The sequence below is a fragment of the Haliotis asinina genome, chromosome 6, assembly GCF_037392515.1.
Source record: "Haliotis asinina isolate JCU_RB_2024 chromosome 6, JCU_Hal_asi_v2, whole genome shotgun sequence".
Classification (NCBI taxonomy): Eukaryota; Metazoa; Mollusca; class Gastropoda; order Lepetellida; family Haliotidae; genus Haliotis; species Haliotis asinina.
Window position 1 is genome coordinate 11,525,427 of NC_090285.1, and position 21,208 is coordinate 11,546,634.

Here is a 21,208-nt window from a genome sequence, read left to right on the forward strand (position 1 = left end):
ATGTCGAGAGGTGGCATGAAAAGGTATCGAATCGGTGGCTACACATCTATGCTAAAAGAAGACCACCGAAGTGATGCAGATGGGCGCCAGCAAAAGCCATTTTGTCAGGACCGTGAACTGTACAAGTTGATCATCATCAGGCTGTTTCAGCGGTACAATGTAGAAGGCAGTAGTAACTTGATGGCTTAATTGTGAACACTGGTTATCTATTGTTCCCCTTTTTGTAATATGCACTGATGTTTACTAAAACCTTTTATGGTTATACACTTCTTACAAAATAAATTATATAACTGGAATATTGAAATTTACTAAAACCTGTTACCTATTGTTCCCCTTTTTTGTAATATAAATATGCACTGATGTTTACTAATACCTTTTATAGTTATACACTACTTGCAAAATAAAATATATAACTGGAATATTGATGAGTGCTGCGTAAAACTACACTCACACACTTTAAATTTTCTCTTGGCTATATTGTGTTATAATATGTTTAAACATCTAGTTAAGTCCAGCGAATGCGGTCGCATTAATACTATAAATTAAGACAATATGTATGATACCTGCAATTCCAAAAGATATTTCAACCCACAGTCAGTGATAAACTCACATTGTCACGAACGGAATGCTGTGCCATTGACTGACATGGTACCGATCCAAAGTAAATAATAACAGCGGAAATAGCATATGTAAATGAGCTACAGCTGAAAAGGGTGTTAACAAGTAAGTTCACACCTTCAGTGGAGAGTATGATAAACTTGTATATTCATGCCTGCCGTTAGATCATAATTTCCTTATGGGCAAATCGTTCGACTGAATCATCAGCAGGATTTCTAGCCGTTTATGGGGGAGTATCTACTTAACGATGACGTGTAGCGTTCGCTGAAGACAGTTGACCGTTAGCTAGCCGGAAGAGCTGACTACTCTTAGAGATGTTGGGAATTATGCTTTCTGCAGAAGAAAAATAAACATAACTAATAATGTTTCAGGTTATAATGACGAGAAAATGAAATGAAAAGAAACATTCGGCTTTTGGCTGAACTCAAGTGAGATCATCTATGAAAATTATTCTACATCAGTCTGATCACATGGAGTCTACGATAGATAAAAGGGAATACATTGCTTATGCAGTGAAAATGTGAGACAGAATAGAAATCAATTAATCTGAAATACATGCAGCTGTTGTTGTGATCACCAAGTATATATTTCTCAACAACCAGCCCCGAAGTCCTATATCACCAGAAGTGATTTCAGTGGGCAAAAACTGTGGCGATGTCCAAATAGGCTAGGGGTGATGTTAGAAGATCGTATTTTCATCAATGAGTGAGCGAGTGAGTTAATATTTAGCGTCACATTTAAATTGAGAAGGTAAAAACCTGTCATCGAAGGACTGTAATAATACCAGAGTATCACGGATATGAACATGGAATTAGCATGTAAAACTAAAACAGTGCAATTGAAGAGGGCACACCATATTAAACAAGGGGTAGAGATCATCAAACTGAAGTTAGAAGATAGTAAAATCCTTTTAGGCTGACACTTACTAATCGTTCTCCCAAAGGCAGCATTTGGGCAGTGTAGAGGCACGTGAATTTGCGAAAATGGCAAAACATGCGTTTTGAGAAAATTAATGCTTGTCGAGAGGTGGCATAAAAAGGTATCGAATCGGTGGCTACTCATCTATGCTAAAAGAAGACCACCGAAGTGATGCAGATGGGCGCCAGTAAAAGCCATTTTGTCAGGACCGTGAAAAGTTGACCATCATCAGGCTGTTTCAGCGGTACAATGTAGAAGGCAGTGGTAAATTGATGGCTTAATTGTGAACACTGGTTATCTATTGTTCCAATTTTTGTAATATGCACTGATGTTTACTAAAACCTTTTATGGTTATACACTTCTTGCAAAATTAATTATATAACTGGAATATTGATGAGTGCTGCGTAGAACTACACTCACACACTTTAAAAAGAAATCTGTGATAGGTTATTCTACTGAAGTGGAGAAGTGTTTTCAGGTCAGACTTATTCATTGATAGAATATAGAGAGTTATGGTCACAGTATGGCGGAAATACTACACATGTGACTTTGATGATTAGCTCACTCAGCATGTATATACCTAGCAAAATACAAAAAAAACCTGCTCACAATAGCTCTAGCTTTTCATTTCCAAAATGATGTAAAATTATGTGAAATTTCATCTGAATCCACTTACCCTGTTATGAGAATTGTTGGAAATGAACAGGTTGTCCTGTATCAGTCATGCTCCTCTGATGCCCGTCCACACAACACCAGAATCAATAATCCCTTCAAGAGTGTCACCGATCCTTTGTGATATATGATAATAGCTACATCTGGTTTCCCGAACCTAATAGTTATTCGGTTGGAGACAGATCACTAACTGTTAGTCAACTGTTTTCGTAGAGAAAAATGAACTATTCCTTGGAATAGTGACTGTGCTATGCTGATGACACGGGCATAGATCTGTTTCTCCTTGCAGGAGAGAGGCACAGAAAAGCCTTCTTGCACAGATCTACCATTGTTGTCCTGAATTCACTCCCGATCAAGCAGTAGAAAATGAAGTTGGTAGCACTGTTGATAATAATCATGAATTCGGTAAAAGCGGGGAGATTCGAATCCATTACAGTTTCAATCTCATATATAGTAAAATATATATCATAAACAAGTAAGGAACCGTGAGTGGCAATAAACATTGCAGTAATTGTGAGGACAAGGAAAGTCAGCTGATACGCACTTCGGCTGTTACGGCTTGGAGGTGAACGACATTGGTTGTCCTGTCCTGATAATGATTTCATTCTACATCTTGAAACGACCAGGATGACGTTGCAGATGACAATGACAAGTATCGGAAGAATTCGGCAGAATATCTTCTGAATGTAGATTGAGAACACAGAAATCCAAACGTGTGTGGACCATCCTTGTGATACCTCCGATAGGACGAAAGGCACGTTGAACAGGATTGACAACACTGCAGTTGCAATGAGTAACTTATTTTGAACAGAATCCCGCATACAAGTTGCAAATCTGAAAGGCATTGCCACGGCCATACATCTAACAAAGGCAATCAAGACAGTTAGGTATGCTTCAAATGTTTGAAGTACAAATCCCAGTGTGATAATACACGTACCCACATGATAAGGAAGAAACACAAACCCTTCCGATACGAGTTCACTCAGCGTTAGAATAGTACAAACTGTCACTAACAGTGCAACATCCACGACGGTTAGATACTGCAACAATCTTAAGGACTTGGATTTTATACTGGAAAGGACACACACACTTATCGCATTTCCAATTATTCCCAGTAAACACAGTGTGATTAGAATGGAGCCTAATACCTTCCCCTTGTACACAAAATCCATGTTGCTGTGTACCCTGAGAATCAACTGAATGCAGTGCCTCGTGGTATATATATATACTAACACTGACTGTTATTTCCTCTGGGAAAATGAATACATTAAATATGTTGATATTGAAGGCATTAAAGGTCTGTGGTGTTTGCAGCTTGGTGAGAGCTAATCCGTAAATCCATCGACTATCAGAAGCGTTTATAACACATGTGGGTTCTTCTAAGATATGTTATATTTGAGCATTGTGTACACTGGCACAGGCACATTAATATTTCTTATCAGTTGTATTGGGGAGATACAAGAGGCTTGGCATGTATCACAAAAGTGAACTGCAGTATTTGATAGACCTTTACGTTCACAGTGAATGAAGGAGTTATAGAAGGCCTTCTGATAATTAATTAATCTGTAATTAATTCACACAAACCGCAGAACCACTAATGAGTGAGTGAGTGAGTGAGTCTGGTTTTACGCCGTTTTTAGCAATATTCCAGCAATATCACGGCGGGGGACACCAGAAAGAACCACTAATGACTGCTGTGTGGGTCGTTTAGCGGCTGAAGCTAAGACATGCATGATCTACTGACGACTTCTAACCTCTATCCCTTACGGAACGAATCATCAACGAATTAGACGAGCCACAACAAACAAGATGGTCGGCCTGAAGTTTCACTCACTCAATATTTCTTTAAAAAAACAACAAATAAAAAAATACCTATCTGCAATGTGTTTCTAAAATATCCGTGAATTCAACATACAGTGGAAGCTGTCAAAACCAGCATATGTCCAATCCGTCAAGTTTAAAACACAACGGCATAAAATCTCAGTCCCATCCATGACTTGTACATCAGCTCTACAATCGGGCACATTGCTTAAACTGGATTATTTACTCAGTCCCAATGAGTGCCAGCATAGACAACTTTCACACTATATGCCATGTCAGATAATAAACGGCAGAACGAAAACGGGCATATGTGAAATGTGATATTCTGGCATCCAACAAGCCAGAATACTCACTGCGGCTTTTATGTCTGTGTGTTTGGTGTATTTCTAAAAACATAACATTTTAAATCGATGCATATTACCATTGGTGATTTGATGACAAAGAAACATTAGTAATCAGTAATTGGCTGGTTTTGAAATCAAAATCTCCAAGTAGGTTTACATTTCCACACACCGCAAGCATGGCGAGACCATGTATCTAATATCCACAGATCATTTCATTACCCTTGCTTTAACAGGATACCACCATCCGAATTCTCAATATAATGCAAACAGACAATTACAACCTTTACCGTTCAACGTAATTTTGCATTCGGTTTCAAGACACGGAGACCAAACAGGAGGAAATTCCGTATATATGAAAGGTGAATATCTTTATGTTACCAACAAAGTAATTTGCATCGTATCTTTCAAATATCCGTACAAATGCAAACGTCGCCGCCTAAGAATCAATTCGTTGGTATATTTTAATCCTAAGGTAAACAATTTACTACAAATTCATAATTATTCAATATTGAGCTTCTATCTTAAATTAACATTTCTCAAGTTTTAAAGGTTTTTGTCACTGACAAAGTCATGTGGACTTATCTCAAGCATCACATTGTTTGACATTGGCGCTGATTGCTCACTGATCTGGATGTCGTGTATCAATGTTGCTCATCTGAAGATTTCTTATTTTAGCGCACAGCACCAGAAACAATAATCTCTCAGAGAATCTGCAATTTATTCTTTAATGTTTTCAGTATTCAGATAACCTGTAGCTCGCCACATGGTAGTCTAATAATAAGTCAAATGGTTGAAACAAGTAGATATGAAGCTACAGGCAGAAATCTGTTCTGTCCATGTGTAATTAAATGTCTTCTCTCACACAGCGATACCGGGGCTGTTTTAAATCCGCTACCGATGAAACAGTAGAAACAAGAAGACACAGCCACCAATACCCCCCGCATTACCTCCCGTGAAACTTGTTGCCATGGAAACCTCAAAAACATTTTATTCAGAATTTAAAACGTATCAAAAGGCACCAGTATACCACTAGAATAATCTATGTGTCATGTTTGGTGAAAAAAACATTGAACGCCTTTAGAGTTCTGCTCCGGACGTGCGGGGCGCATTATAAATTGAACAGCATTGACAACACTGCAGTTGCAATGAGTAACTTATTTTGAAAGTAAAAGTTAAAAATCTGAAAGGCATTGCCACGATCAGACATCTCACAAACTACAATACAGTCAGATATGCTTCCAACACGTCTGAATTACAGGGAACAATACTCCAAAACACATATAAACATAGTTAAGACTAAATTTGAACTGCCATAATGAATTTAGATCATCTTTGAAAGAACATATACGTTAATCGCGTTTGCAATAATACCTAGTGAAAACAGTAGGATTTGAATGTATCAAACCCACCCCAAACCCCTTCAAACCGCAGGTAAACCTCCATTAACTCCACGGGGGAAGTCTACCAGATCCATTGCCAATGTGGAAAGTTGACGACAATGTGGACGAATTTAAAAAAACAACACAAAACTTCAGTCCAGACTGCAAATCCCCCACGGCGACCACACCCAAGCCAACATTGACCATGACATTCTTTAGAACAACATCCATATACTGGAAACCAACCGAGCAGACGAAAAGCTTAGGAAACTTCTTGAAGCAGTAAAATCCCAAGTTTCAACCTCACCTTGAACCGAGATCAATATTATTTATCTCCTCCGTCTACCACCATTAATTAAAGATCACAAGTAATCTACCCGTACCTCTTGTACCTCATCCATCGGTACCCATGATCCATCGACATCCATGCTCCCGTTTGTGCATTCTAATCACGAGCAATCAATGTACAAAGCAGACACACAAAACACACACACACACACACATGTTATATTTAAATTTATCAACAATTACCAACGGCTGAGGGGACGATGTAATTCCTGCTATTCACAGGGATTTCTCTTTTCAACTCATAACCCATAACGTGACCTCAAACTAAAGGAAACCCTTGTGACAAAACTTTGCCATGACCTGTACCAGTTTGATAACATGTCTGATTGTCTTTGTTAACATGAAGGAAAGCCTCGTAGCTAAGTCTGTTAAATTCACTTATGACACTTATGTCCGTAACTAGTATGGTTGTCTTTGCTATCGTATCTCATAGATAGAATATCAGTGTAGATTATCTGCTGAAACACGTTGCAAGAAATTTCAAATTTTCAATAAAATATTGACAAATTTACCATCCCGTGCCGTGCATATTTCACTTCGTATGTTCGTTAGGAAAGAAACATTCCTGTTAACCTTTTACACTGAAATGTCAGTCTAAACATTTACAACTGTATTAGAGTCCCTAACAGTTTCAGCTGGAGAAATGACAGCGTTATCATTTAAGACACTCTCACGAGTATTTGGCTGGCATTATCAAGCAAATACGTTGTTATAATAACATTTAGTACACATAAACGATGGCAATCACATCAAATATAATAATGACGGATTATTTCCCTATTGCATATGTTGGACGGACCAGTGCACACGTGAATACAGTCACGTTGCAAAGCCCTTTCAGATTAGACCATCATGGCATTTAATGTTATCAAGTGATGTTTGCCTCTTAGCTTCGGAGAAATCAGGCCATTAGGTGTCTTTTTCATGGGTTTCAGTTGTCAAATATCGTAAAGTGTAACGGGAACTAATTTTCTCTCACACTAATGTATCGTTCTTCATGTGGGCCCTACAATTACTGATTCTCTTCTGTTTTTTTTTCTGAATTGATATTAAGTGACCTGTTGAACGGAACACGAAGTACGATAAGAATCCCAGTACGAAATATCTGCCTCACTTAGTGCACCTTCCACAGTGATACAGCAGTTTCCAGAATATAAAAAAACCCCAAAACAACAACAAAATTAAAAAACAACAACAACAAAACAACAAAAAACCAAAAAAACCAAACAAACATAAGACTGACCAAAGCTCAGCTGCAAGGACACATTACACAAAATACAAACAAGAGTCACCAGAAGATGACAAGTCAGTGATGTTACAGTGAGTGGGTGAGTTTACGCCGCACTAAACACTATTCCAGCGATATGGCGGCGGTCTGTAAATAACTTAGTCTGGACCAGACAATCCAGTGATCAATAGCATGAGCATCGATCTGCCCAATTGGGAACCGATGACATGTGTCAACCAAGTCAGCGAGTCTGACCACACGATCCCGTTAGTCGCCTCTTGCGACAAGCAAAGTCGCCTGTTGTGGCAAGCATGGTTTGCAGAAGGCCTATTCTACCCAGGATCTTCACGGGTCCAGTGATGTTACAGAGATGTATGTGACCAAAATATGTTTTACCTTACAAGTGTACTATATGGGCTATGTATCCTGAATTACGAAATGAACGTGATTGATTTATTTTTAATTTGTAAAATCGCTCCAGTGAGTTTCTGTTTAATTTATTTGTCCGTATACAAGGGTAGTTAATGAGCTCTCAAAACACTAACATGGAACTTGGGTTGGCAACTTTGTATTTCTATATCAGGTACACGCCATTATCACAGTCAAAGCAAAAGGCAGCAGTTGGCGACCTGGGTCCCCTTGCACAAACCAATCTTAGCACCACGATTGTCTTAAGCCCATGTTGAATCATTGCAGCGCTTCGTGCAAGCCACCCCTGTTTATTGTTTGTGCAGGTTCGCAGTTGTAGATACTTTCTGGCCAAACATTAACCACTATGAACGGAGTCAAAGTCAAACTTTGCGTACTGGCTTTCCGAGGAAAGTTTCGTAGTTGTAGATACTTTCTGGTAGTTGTAGATACTTTCTGGTAGTTGTAGATACTTTCTGGCCGAATACTAACCACTATGAACGGAGTCAAAGTCAAACTTTGCGCACTGGCTTTCCGTGGAAACGGGAAACAAGAAAATTATTTTAAATTCCTAAATAGCATAAGGCATCACTTCAGTTACATGTAGCAGGCTGGGTAGGAAGTTTTTTTAACCTTCTGAGCGGTGATCCGTCACCGAAATACACACAATTCCTTTGGATCAAGTTCAAATTGTTTCCATGGAATGTCCAAATCCGAAGAATAAAAGATTAGAAAAATACAAAACTATTTTAACATTTTTGGAAGGATGTTGTTTCATGCTATGCATGTTTCCATTCTACATACAATTGAAGGGATGATCATTTTATGTGCTTACCACTTCGTAATTTTCTACTTTGTGTCGATATTGGGTTGTATGTCTCACGCTTACAGAAAGGTATGAAATATATGAACGACATTTTCTCAAATAAAGGTGAATTTGTGTCCTTTGATAGGCTTTCAAAAGAATTTGATCTTTACGAAACGTATCTCCTATATTTCAGATTTTAAAAAATATATACGAAAACGGGAGATCAAAGTTATCAAAGATACAAATCAAAAGATAGAATCAGTATACTTCAAGGACCTGTTGTTTTCGAACTAGTTGATCTATTTGAGTAAAATAACTGGAAATGCTGATGGGGAACACTGTCCAACACCACTCCTAAGATAGGTTGGTGTCACCTGTCTAGACTTTACGTAGGCTTAGACAGCACTGTATTTCTGTGAAAAAACGCGGTGACCTTTCTACATTTGTTGAGTGGTATCGAATCAACACCTAGTCCTAGTTTAAATATAAATGTTGAATATTTCCTGCTGGGAGACCCGGAGGTACCTGTCCTGATTAATCATCCATCTTTTTATCAAATCAAGAAACATGTTTACAACACAAGATACAACTTTACCGAATTACATTTCAAACAACTTGCATGTTTCATAAAATATAATTTCAAAATAGAAAAAATATAGTTTCGAGGAATGTGAAGAAAAATTCGTGGAAAATGGATGTCTCTGTTCCTTTGTGAGTAAATTCCCTCTGCACCGTGTATACTGCGGCTTTCCTCGGAGTCCTTTGTACGTCCTATCCTCTGAGCGTTTAGTTTCACGGAAAGCAAACCTTATTGGTATCTCTTTGTTTCAATAAAAAAAAAGAAAACACACAGCGCAAAATATTGTCAGTGTGGTCATGATGGTTATTGAAGAATTTTGAGATACAGATTTCTTCAACATTTGAATATAAAGATTAACTACGCTTCTTGATACAAAGTTACTGAACTACGATTACAAGTATGGTTGAGCAAAACTGACTTTGAAAGTTTTTGGGACTTACGTATAAATCCAATTGTGGTCCATAAAGGTAGCAGAAGTATTGTAAGTCCCCAAGGGTCTTTGTATTCATTTTATGAGTACTAGTACCAGCGTACTAGTTTTAAATATATTTCTGTGATAATCTAGTGTTTTACAGTCCTTCGATGGCAAGTGTTTGCGTTGTAAATTTATTGATTTTCATATTGATATAAATTCTTCTTGTCACGATATGGCTAAAATATTGCCGATGTGACGCTAAATACTAACTAACTCACTTACTATTACACAGATGCCTCAAATGAAACGCGCATATTCACCCACTGCAAACACAGACACAGAGCCGAAAACGTATTACTACACAAGGTGCTGCAATAGAAATGCACTGGACACAGACCCCTAACACTACAAAACCCATTTAGGTGCACTAAACAAAGTCAAACCTTCAAACCCCAAGGCAGTATTTGTATATATCCGGCCTTCTGGGCCACATACACTTCACTTTGGGCAAAATGCCTTTAGGAATGAAGTTCAAATGCGCTTGTAAAAATCATCATCATCATCATCATCATCATCATCATCAACGTCGTCGTCGTCGTCGACGTCTCTATTAAGCAATCTTGATATCAACCCATACTGCAAAACAGTAAATCTATTATAGTTATGTAGTTTCAATACTTACCTTATTCCTTATACTAAACTGTTGCAAAACCAGTTCCTACACACATTTTCACAAAGACAAAAATATGGAAAATGTCGCATCATTTGCTCGAATTAACTCACCAGAGTATGACTTGCCGTCGGAGATATTTCTCTGATCTTGATCAACCATGTTTCTCAGAAACAATAATCCCTCTGCGGTGCTCTCTTGACAACTGTATTGTAGCCATTTGAATCTTGTAGAAAACTATTCACAACCTCTGGTTGTCACAAGGTAGCCAGTAGATCCCAAACTGGTAGTCAAACAGTGAATCAAATGGAAATCCATTGGTTGCAACAGAATGCTACACTGTTGACACAGACATAGTTTTGTTTCTTCTTGCTGAAGAAGGTTTCTTCTTGCACAGAGATACCAGGGTTGTTCTAAAATCGCTACCGATCAAACAATAGAAAATGAAGTTGGTAGCACTGTTAATAATGATCATCAGCATGGAAAAACGACCGATGTATGCAACCAGTTCAGTTACTGTGGGAGATATCAAAAGACAGAGATAAACAACACCAAAAGAACCGTTTGTGGCAATAAACATTGCAGTGATTGCAAGGACGAGGCACGTCAGATGAAATGCACTCCTGCCGTGTCGTCCGTTAGGTGATCCACATTGGTTGTCCTGCCCTTTTAATGAGTTCATTCTACATCTTGAAACGACCAGGATGATATTGCAGATGACAATGGCGAGTATCGGAAGGAACTTGCAAAATATTTGTTGGAAGTAGACGGAGAAATGTGAAATCCATTTGTGAGGGGACGTTAAGTGCTGCACTAGTATGTCAGGTAAGTTAAAAAGTAACGAAAACACGGCACTTGCAATAAGTAACTTATTTTGCACAGAATCCCGCATACACGTTGTAAATTTGAAAGGCATTGCCACCGCCACACATCTCACAATAGCAACCAAGACAGTCAGGTAGGCTTCAAACGTCTGAACTACAATGATCAGTGCTCCAGTACACAGAAACACGATGTTTAGAAAAAGAGGAAATTGGAATCCTTCTGACATAAAGGCAGCCATCGACACCCAAGTACAAACCATCGCTAACAGTACAATATCCACCATATTGAGGTACTTCAACAGTCTTAATGACTTGGACTTCATCTGGGAAAGAACATACACGCTGATCGCGTTTCCAATAATGCCCAATAAACACAGTACGATCTGAACGTATCCTAAAACTCTCCAAATATACCTAGGATCCATGATGATGTGTATGCTGAATGGTCAAGTCAAGGCAGTGCCTCGTTGTATATATACTACAGGCTGCTATTTCCTTTGGGAAAATGAAGACATAATGTGCTCAGCTTGTAGGACAAAGGGCTTACTGTTAGTACTGTTTAACATACTACAAGCGGTCATTTCCTTTGGGAACATGAAGATGGTATGTGTTCAGGCTGACGGACAAAGTGTTACTGTTAATGCTGTTTAACATACTGGCACAAAATGGTATTGAGAAAATCTGTTTTCAGATGTTTCTAATTTAATAGGGCAGTGACGATTGTGTTTCTAAGAAAATATAAATGTTTTGCTTAATACCATTACACGTATGAAGCCTCTGGTTAGCATACTTGCCATTGATTATTGACGGAAGGGCGATTTATATGTGCGATCGGTTACAGACAGCAAAACTGACAGCGACCCACCGATATTATGTGAGTGACACATACTGTGGACATCAACATGATCTGCAACAACAGCAACTTCATTTAGAAAATCAGTCCTCTCAGGTAACTATATTAGTCCTTCAATCCCATTACAACAACAACAAAATAATATGCTTTTAACTGCTTTGTGTTAATCAGAGGATAACACACAGAATGAAACCTGAAACACTTGACTCAGAACATACACCAGATAAGGAAATGGTGTTTCCGCATGAAGACATTCACTGATTAGGAAAGAAGAGATTCGACTAGACTAACGCCAAGCATGTTTTAGTTATATTAGCACCAAATACAGAACTATAGGACAAGGTTTCAAGTTAAAAGATATGAGCTTAACTGGCTAAAATTTCATTTATTAGAAGCGGACTTTTTAGCATTGCTAATCTATCACTAAACGTTTAAATCATGATTGTCATGGAAACAAACAACTTTGTGTAAACAGATCAGACGTTAATGTACTAGCTGAAACTAAAGTTTTTAATGATAATAATGCTGGCATGAGTATGACAAACATTTGTAAATGTTAGGAATAGAGATACTAGAGTTAGTACTAGATCTAGAGTCAGGGGATGGTGCATTTCATTTTCAAATTGGGTAAATGGTACATCTACAAATACAGAAACTGTCTATGGGTAGATTATCTATGAAAAGAATTTATTTCAGGTGCAATATATAAAGCAAAGAAATCATAACGGTATTTAGTTTGTTTGGAAGGCATGGGTCGGTCGACCATTACCAGTACCGAAACTGACAGCATATGAAATAGCAACTCAAACGACAAATCGTTTCCAAATCTGAAAGAAGTCGATTGTACAGTTCTGCTTTCAGCTGTATTAGAATGGAGTCTGCAAACAATCAAATCTGGACCAGACAACCCCGTGATTCACGCCATGGGATACGATGAGAATCTGTTCAGGATTACAAAAACCAAAGAAATCGTAGGAGGTTCAGATATGCGATCTCAAAACTTCAGGAAAAACAGAGTACATTAAGATACCCAGTTGGCGTCTGACCAGGAAAAATGATAAGTGGCATACACACTAGCTGGGGGTAGTGGTTAGGGTTGACTAACGAAATAAAGCTTTACAGCGCCTTCTTATATGGTACCTACATCATACATACTACTACATATGTGATCATGATAGTGGGGTTCCAAACAATCTAAATTTTGAAACATTTCTTTCTTATCTGATATGATCAAAGTTTGTGCTTCATCCTATATTAGGCATTAGGTTCATTTCAATCCCTTAAATCAAATACTACGTTATAGACTGGCACAACCAGAGACATAACACTCTCACCATACATATTTTTCATGTACCGAAACAATCGTTATTGATTATGTACATAAACTCTGAAGACTCCTTTCACGTATAACGTTGTACCTCTTCAGTGAGTAATTTAAGATTTTGATGAGTAAGTAAATATGTTTTCGTCACACCGGCAATATTTCAGCTATATCTTGACGAGAACAATCAATAATCATATTATAGATCAATAAAATTAGACACTAAAACCCTGTTAACGAAGACCAGTAATACCAGTTGTGTATTACAGATATCCATTTAAAACTAGGAATTAAAACTGGAACATTTTATCCAGAAATAACAAGACAAGTTTGATGAGGCTGGCATGTATAGTCTGGAAGATCTGCCCTGGACAAGATGACATCCTCATCATTAATCAAAGTCAGAGCCATACGTCACGTTTCAATTGAAACCGAAAAAAAATCAGCAACTATAATCTGGGTCAAATCTCTCAAATTTATTTCTGTGTGTTTCTGTGATACTACGAAGCTGTGAATGGATCACATCAGCATGTGCGATGGCTAAGCAGCTGGTCAGGCTCTCGAACTTGATTGACAGATGTCATCGTTTCTCGGCTGTGTGGATCGATGATCATGACCATTAGATTGTTTGGTCCAGACGCCATTACTTACAGACAACCACCACTGGAATAATGATCTGTACAGCGTTAACCAGCAACCAACTAAGCAAGACCAGTAGAGCTGACACTGTAATCTACATGTTACCACTCATTCACGATAAGCTATCAGTGCAACTACAGAATATGATAGTTCATATAATAATTCATAATAATAATAATAATTGATTTATAGGGTGCCTATTTCCAAATAGTATTGCTCAATGGCGATATAAAGAGAAAGGATTGTATACAACGTCTATGGAAATCAAATAATAATTCATAATCCTGACTCTGAGAGTGCGGGTTCGAATCCCGGATGGGCCTGAATTAAAAAAAGTGCTAGAATGTGTACTTTACTAAGAAAGTGAAATTACAAATATGACATATGTTGCATTTGAACACTTTCTGAATGGCATTGTGTAATCACAATCTAATTTAACATGAAGCCTCTCCTCAATCCACTTACCCGATTCTGACAGTACTTCTTTCAGCTGGGCGTCCTTTTTCAGTCATGCTCCTCTGATGATCGTCCATTTTATACACAACACCAGAATCAATAATCCCTTAATGAGTGTCACCGATCAAGCTCCATTTGGTTTCCCGAATCTAAGAGTCATCTAGATGTCAGCAACTGATCGTCAACTATTAGTCAAATGGTAAACAGAATGCTGGAGCCAGTAGGCAGAGATGGAAAAATAAGAGACGCAGTTATAAAGCAGTTTCCAGTGGAACAGCGAAATTGTTACGCTGACGACACGACAAAGATCTGTTACTTCTTGTGAAACATTGTGTCTTCTTACATAGAGACACCAGAGTTGTCCTAAATTCGCTGCCGATCAAGCAGTAGAAAATGAAGTTGGTAGCACTGTTAATGATAATCATGCAAAAGTCTAAACCAGGGACAGCCGATTCCAATACATTTGCAGCCACAACTGAGATATCATAAACGAGTAAGCAACCGTGAGTGCCTACAAACATTGTAGTGATTGTGATGACAAGGCAAGTCAGCTGAAATGCACTTCGGCTGTTCCGGCTAGGAGGTGACCCACACTGGTTGGCCTGTGGTAACGATTTCATTCTACATCTTGAAACGGCAAGGATGATGTTGCAGATGACAATGACAAGTATCGGAAGAATTCGGCAACAGATTTGTTTGAAGATGATGTACAAGATTGAAATCGAAAAGGATGGGGACATTTCGTATAAGAATAGTAGATTCATCAAGATGAAAGGCACGTTGAAAAGCACTGAAAATACAGCTGTTGCAATGAGTAACTTATTTTGAACAGAATCCCGCATGCATGTTGCAAATCTGAAAGGCATTGCCACGGCCATACATCTCACAAAGGCAATCAAGACAGTTAGGTATGCTTCAAAAGTTTGAATCACATTCATCAATATAATACCACACCTTATCACATAATATGGATCAAGCGCTGAAATTATCAATCCTTTCATATCGAGGACGTCTAGTGTTACAATGGTACAAATTGTCACTAACAGTACAACATCCACGACATTGAGGTACTGCAACAATCGTAATGGCTTGGATTTCATCCTGGCTAGAACACACACACTTATAGCATTTCCAGTTATACCTAGTATACACAGTGTGATTAAAATGTAGGGTAACGCTTTCAGATAGTACACAGAATCCATGATGATGTGGACACCCAAAAAGCAACTCAATGCAGTACCTCGTTGCCTATAGCTATATACGCCGGCTGCTACTTCCTTTGGGAAAATGAATACGTAATAAGTTTAGGCTGAGGCCATTAAACGAGCTTGTGATGTTTGTAGCTTGTAGAGAGGTCACCATAAATACGCCAACTAGCCGAAGCATTTTCAGTGCAAAACTATTTCATATTTTCTTGTCTGCTTAAGAGAAGCAAGAGTCACAGAACAAATAACTGGAACAAAATGGAAACCAAAGATTAATTTCAGCTGGGTTTTCGGATCGTTCGTTTACATTTCCATCAAGTTTCCGGAAAACGGAAACACAAATTAACTACATTCCGGTATGGCTCCAGTGAGTTTCCTTTGCCCAGATTCCAGATCATATAAGTCCCTTTGATGCAGCTGCGTTGGCCGTCTTCTTCAGGCAGAAAGACCGTTTTATCTGGGTCTGGCCGTTTTCTCGATTTGAGGAGGAGGGAGGGGGTCCGTTTTCTCCGTATCCCTTTGGGATAAGAGGCGACTAACGGGATCGGGTGGTCAGGCTCGATGACTTGGTTGACATATGTCATCGTTTCCCAAGTGTGCAGATCTGATCCACATTTGATTACTTACAGACCGCCGCCATGTAGCTGGCCTATTGCTGAGTGCTTGGTAAAACTAAACTCACTCACTCATTTATTAACATTTAATTATATAATATGTCCATGTCATGCCCTTAAATGTTCTTGGACATTATAGACGATGCAGTTCTTCAGATTCCTAGGAACTGTCAAACTGGTCTGTGGGTGAATGTATCATTTTGGTCAGTCGCAAATGCCCCTTTTCAAGGCACGGCAACGAACATGCTTGTAATGTTGTGATATACCTGGCGGAATTGTACAGTGGGCTCTGCCAAACGGATGGATGACATCAGGATGTGTGAAAAGTAGTGATCGGAGCTTTTACTTTTTTACTCTAATCCTAATCCAACCCACTGGAGCAGCCTCTGACACTGGATGGACCTGAACCTTGGTCCAATCACCATAAAAGGAAAATATACATATATTTGAACTTGGAGAGCCGAAAGCATAACAACTGCGCGAGTACTGAATCGATACTTTTGACAAAGACGTATGTAACATTCCATGCACATTTCCATTCTGGGCATACGACATTCCTATAAACACGTTTTAACGAGTGGGATGGGTTAGCTGGTGGACAAATGGCAACGTATAACTTCTTGTAACAATTTCTCCGAATCAGCCATTTCCGACCACATCTAATCCCACCCCAACCATGCCATAATTTGAAAAAAACCATCAACATCCTAGATGCCAACCGATCAGATTACAAAACAAGGAAACTCTTAGAAGCAATGACCATCAAACGACTCAGCCCGACAGTCACAAGAGATCAAGGTTATCACATTCCCACAGCTTACGATCAACTAATCAAATCTAATCAAGAACAACCCATGTCTCACACTATACATAAACCCCCTCTATTGTATAAACATCCCTGCCATATATATATTTCTCTTTGTACATATGTTATGCATCATTTACTTGAAAACGGTATCCTGGTGGTTGAGGGCAGTTGGGCTTTTAACTGCGTTCCATTTGCCCAACACACCACTTCGGCCCTTACTTCACCTAGACGGGTGGTTGAATTGGCCCGATTCAACCAATCGGCTGGTCATGCCAAGCCCTGTGCATGGACTATGTATGTGTCATTGCACAAATTTGATTTTGGAATTGTTGTGAATTTTGGTCTTGGCACTACTGTTGATCTGAAGCCATGAGTCTTGTGCCAGAAGGCGATGGCTCATGGGCCAATTTGGTAGACTAATTATTTATAATTCTTCTACTGGAGTACATCATCCGGGTATCCTTGGTGCTGTAAGCTGGAGGCCAGCTTGCTTTAGCATTGTCCTTGTGATACTCCGTGGTGGGTGGGGAGCTCGGATAATGAACCAAATTAAACTAACCATGGCTTATGACATACCCCCCCCAAAAAAAAAAACCAAAAAAAAAAACAAAAAAAAAACCCGTCCACTTGAAGTATCCTGTTGATACTGACCACAGACCGTCTCTATCGATTGAGTATTGGCCACGTTTTCTTGTTATTGAGACTCCAGACAAGACACCATTGAAGCTGAAGTATCTAAGGGTATTCAAGGTATTGCTGGGGACGTTAAGAACATTGGACGCTTACGGTCGGGTGCGCTTTTAATTGAATGCGGAAAAAGGCAACAATCAACCAATCTGATGTACATTAAATCTTTCGTGGGCATTCCGGTCACGGTCTCTCCGCATAAAACCTTGAACACAAGCAAAGGTATCGTGAGAGATCGGGATCGATTGTTTGATGATATGTCGGAACTTGATATAGGATCTGAAATGAAGGATCAAGGTGTACTCTATGTCAAGCGCTTCTCAACTCGCAGAAACAATGAAACCATCAAAACGAATCAAAACAAATACATATCTGTTTACTTTCTCATGTCCAAATGCTCCCAAATCAGAGAAGGCAGGCTACTGTAACATTCCAGTTGATACCTACATCCCCAACCCGCTCAGGTGTTTCAAATGCCAGAGATATGGACACGGTGTAAATACCTGCACATTGTCTGTTGTGTGTGCTCACTGTGGTGAGAAGACACACACAACAGAAGATTGTGACAGTGATTATAAAAAATGTGCCAATTGCTCAGGCAACCATTCTTCGTTTTCTAAACAGTGTCCAATTTGGAAAGAGCAAATGGAGATCAACAAAATGAAATTCACTCAAAATATCTCTTTTTCTGAGGCCAAAACACTAGTAAAGAGAAAGAAAGTTATGCTACAGTAGCAAAAACACCATCGGGGTCTAGGTCTACAACAACATCAACCACAGGCTGTCAAAGTACCTTGACTTGGGTAAATTGCGATTCTCCACAGCTTTTGTACCCAGCTATATCATCTCAGACTGAGGAATCACTTCCTAGTACCTCAAAGTCTTCTTCTGATCACAAATCATCATCTCAGTCACACTCAAAGTCTCAGTCGACAGCTGATAGTCAGCAAACTGTGAAAAGTAAACCGTAGCCAAGCCTGATACTTCAAAACAACAAAGTGGCAGAGCTCCTAAAGGGTCACAGAACAAAATTCAACTGTTTAATAAATACGGGTCTTTTGAAGACATGGACGTTTCTGAAAACGTCCATTCTAGGGCACATAGCTTGTCGCCCTCCAAAAGAGTGCGGGGTAGATCCCCAATAAATCCCCCTAAGAGATAGTTTATTCCAATAATATTATACAGTGGAACTGCAGAGGATTGAGGACAAATTTACATGAATTACAGCTATTAGTCCAAGATTTCACACCTTCAGCGTTATGTCTCCACGAGACATATTTAAAACAAACAGATATATTTGACCTTCGTCAGTTTAATGCATATCATTGTTTTCCACCTTCGGGTGATAGGGCCACTGGCGGATCATCCATTCTAGTCAGACAAAACGTTATTCAAAGCCCCGTTTCGCTTAATACTAATATGCAGGCTGTTGCATTGGGAATTACTTTACATGTAGCGTTTACGCGATGCTCTCTTTATATTTCGCCGTCTTCGACGTTTGCCAAAACTGACCTTCAAGCTCTATATGACCAACTCCCGAAGCCCTGTATTATAATGGGAGATTTAAATGGGCACAACCCACTCTGGGGTAGTGTAACTACAAACACTAAAGGTAAGTTGTTGGAAGACATTTTGTTCTGACAATGATTTATGTATTTATAATGATAGTTCCAGCACATATTTACACCCTGGTACAGGGACTTATTCTGCTCTCGACTTGTCACTCACAAATTCAGAACTACTTAATGAATTCGAACGGTCAGTCTACGATGACCTGTGTGGAAGTGACCATTTTCCTACTATATTAAAAGCTGTAACCCCATCTGATGTTCCTCCATCATCAAGGCGATATTTTAAAAAAGCTAACTGGGCTTTATATGAAACACTGTGTGCTGAAAAACTTAAACATGAACGTTTTATTGACGTTCCCGATGCTATTAAATGTTTTTCTGATGAACTGAATTCCATAGCTGATGAGTGTATTCCAAAGTCCTCTGCAGTTCCACATATTCGAAAACCATGGTTCATCGATGACTGCAAACAAGCTAGGAAGGCAAGGAAAAAAGCAGATCATTATTTCCGTCGCCATCCTATGCTAAATAAATTTTAAATTTTAAATGCTAAAGCACGGCGTACTTTTAAACACAACAAACGCCAATCTTTGCACAATTATGTATCTAAAATAAATTCTCGGACACCCATGTCCAAGGTATGGAACATGGTCCAGAAAATTAAAGGTAAAGGTACTAAATCTACTGTCCATCATCATAAACATGGAGATCAATTACTTACTAATAAATCAGATACTGCGAATAAACTAGGCGAAACTCTCGCTAAACATTCTTCCTCTTCTAATTATATACCTAAATTTCAGCATACATTATCAACTCCTGAAGCAATTACCAAAATCCTGCCTAGAAACTCTTCTAAATATTTTTGATGATATTTGGACATCGGGTAACTTTCCCCCATCATGGCGTAGTGCCATACTAGTACCAATACCTAAACCTGGACGTGATCATACGGATCCATCCAATTATCGACCTATTTCATTAACTAGCTGTGTTTGCAAGACCATGGAACGCATGATAAATAATCGACTAGTTTGGTACATGGAAACTAAAAATCTTATCACAGATATACAGTGTGGTTTCCGGAAAAACAGAAGTACAGCCGATCACTTAGTGCGTTTAGAATCATTTGTGAAAAACGCGCTGATTAATAAACAACATGCTGTGTCTTTCTTTTTTGATCTTGAGAAGGCATATGACACAACCTGGAAATATGGTATTTTAAGAGATTTACATGATTTCGGGTTGCGAGGTCGTTTGCCTCAATTCATAGCCAAGTTTTTAAATAACAGACAATTTCAAGTCCACGTGGGTTCTACCCTGTCTGATCATTACAATCAGGATCAGGGTGTTCCACAAGGCAGTATTTTGTCTGTTACACTTTTTAGCATCACGATCAACAGTTTATCCAAAGTTTTAAACGATTTAATAGATGGATCTTTATTTGTGGATGATTTTAATATTTCTTTCCCTCCTTCACTTATATAGATCACTCGTCCGCTCAAAAGTTGATTATGGCTCCATCGTATATGGTAGAGCCTGCGCAAGCAACCTGAAACTATTAGATTCTGTCCATCACCAAGGTCTAAGACTTTGTCTTGGTTCTTTCAGAACTTCACCTATTGACAGTCTCTTTGTGGAGGCTGATGAACCATCTCTTGAGCAGCGCCGTATTAAGTTAGCTTTACAATACATTTCTAAATTATACTCTAATGAATCTAACGCTGCATATGACTGTGGTTTCAATCCACTTTTGCGAGGATTTATACAATAAAAAGTCTTCTCTTGTCCCTCCTCTAGGACATAGAATTAAACCCTTTCTTTCTTCAGCCGGCATTGAACTGGAAAACATAGCTCCCTCCCGTTTTCTTTCTTTTCCTCCTTGACAAATGGTTAGGTGACAAGCTGACCTAACATTAATTACATTTAAAAATCAGAAACGAATGAATTACAATATAAGCAAGAATATAATCAACTAAAACATAAAGTTAGCAATTATAAATCCTTATTTACAGATGGGT

The 21,208-nt window shown here is 38.8% G+C and overlaps 2 protein-coding genes across 2 annotated transcripts; both read right to left on the minus strand.

Moving 5' to 3' along the window:
• Positions 1–10,543: 10,543 nt before the first annotated feature.
• On the minus strand, positions 10,544–11,458 carry LOC137286851 (somatostatin receptor type 4-like). The gene has a single exon (XM_067818861.1). The coding sequence runs from the start codon at positions 11,456–11,458 to the stop codon at positions 10,544–10,546; it is 915 nt and encodes a 304-aa protein (XP_067674962.1).
• Positions 11,459–14,553: 3,095 nt separating this feature from the next.
• Positions 14,554–15,504, minus strand: LOC137286852 (somatostatin receptor type 5-like). Its single transcript, XM_067818862.1, has one exon. The coding sequence runs from the start codon at positions 15,502–15,504 to the stop codon at positions 14,554–14,556; it is 951 nt and encodes a 316-aa protein (XP_067674963.1).
• Positions 15,505–21,208: the final 5,704 nt, after the last annotated feature.

Bases quoted from the DNA above. Each gene is read 5' to 3' on its own strand.
- LOC137286851 (XM_067818861.1), bottom strand. From the start codon at position 11,458: ATGGATCCTAGGTATATTTGGAGAGTTTTAGGATACGTTCAGATCGTA.
- LOC137286852 (XM_067818862.1), bottom strand. From the start codon at position 15,504: ATGGATTCTGTGTACTATCTGAAAGCGTTACCCTACATTTTAATCACA.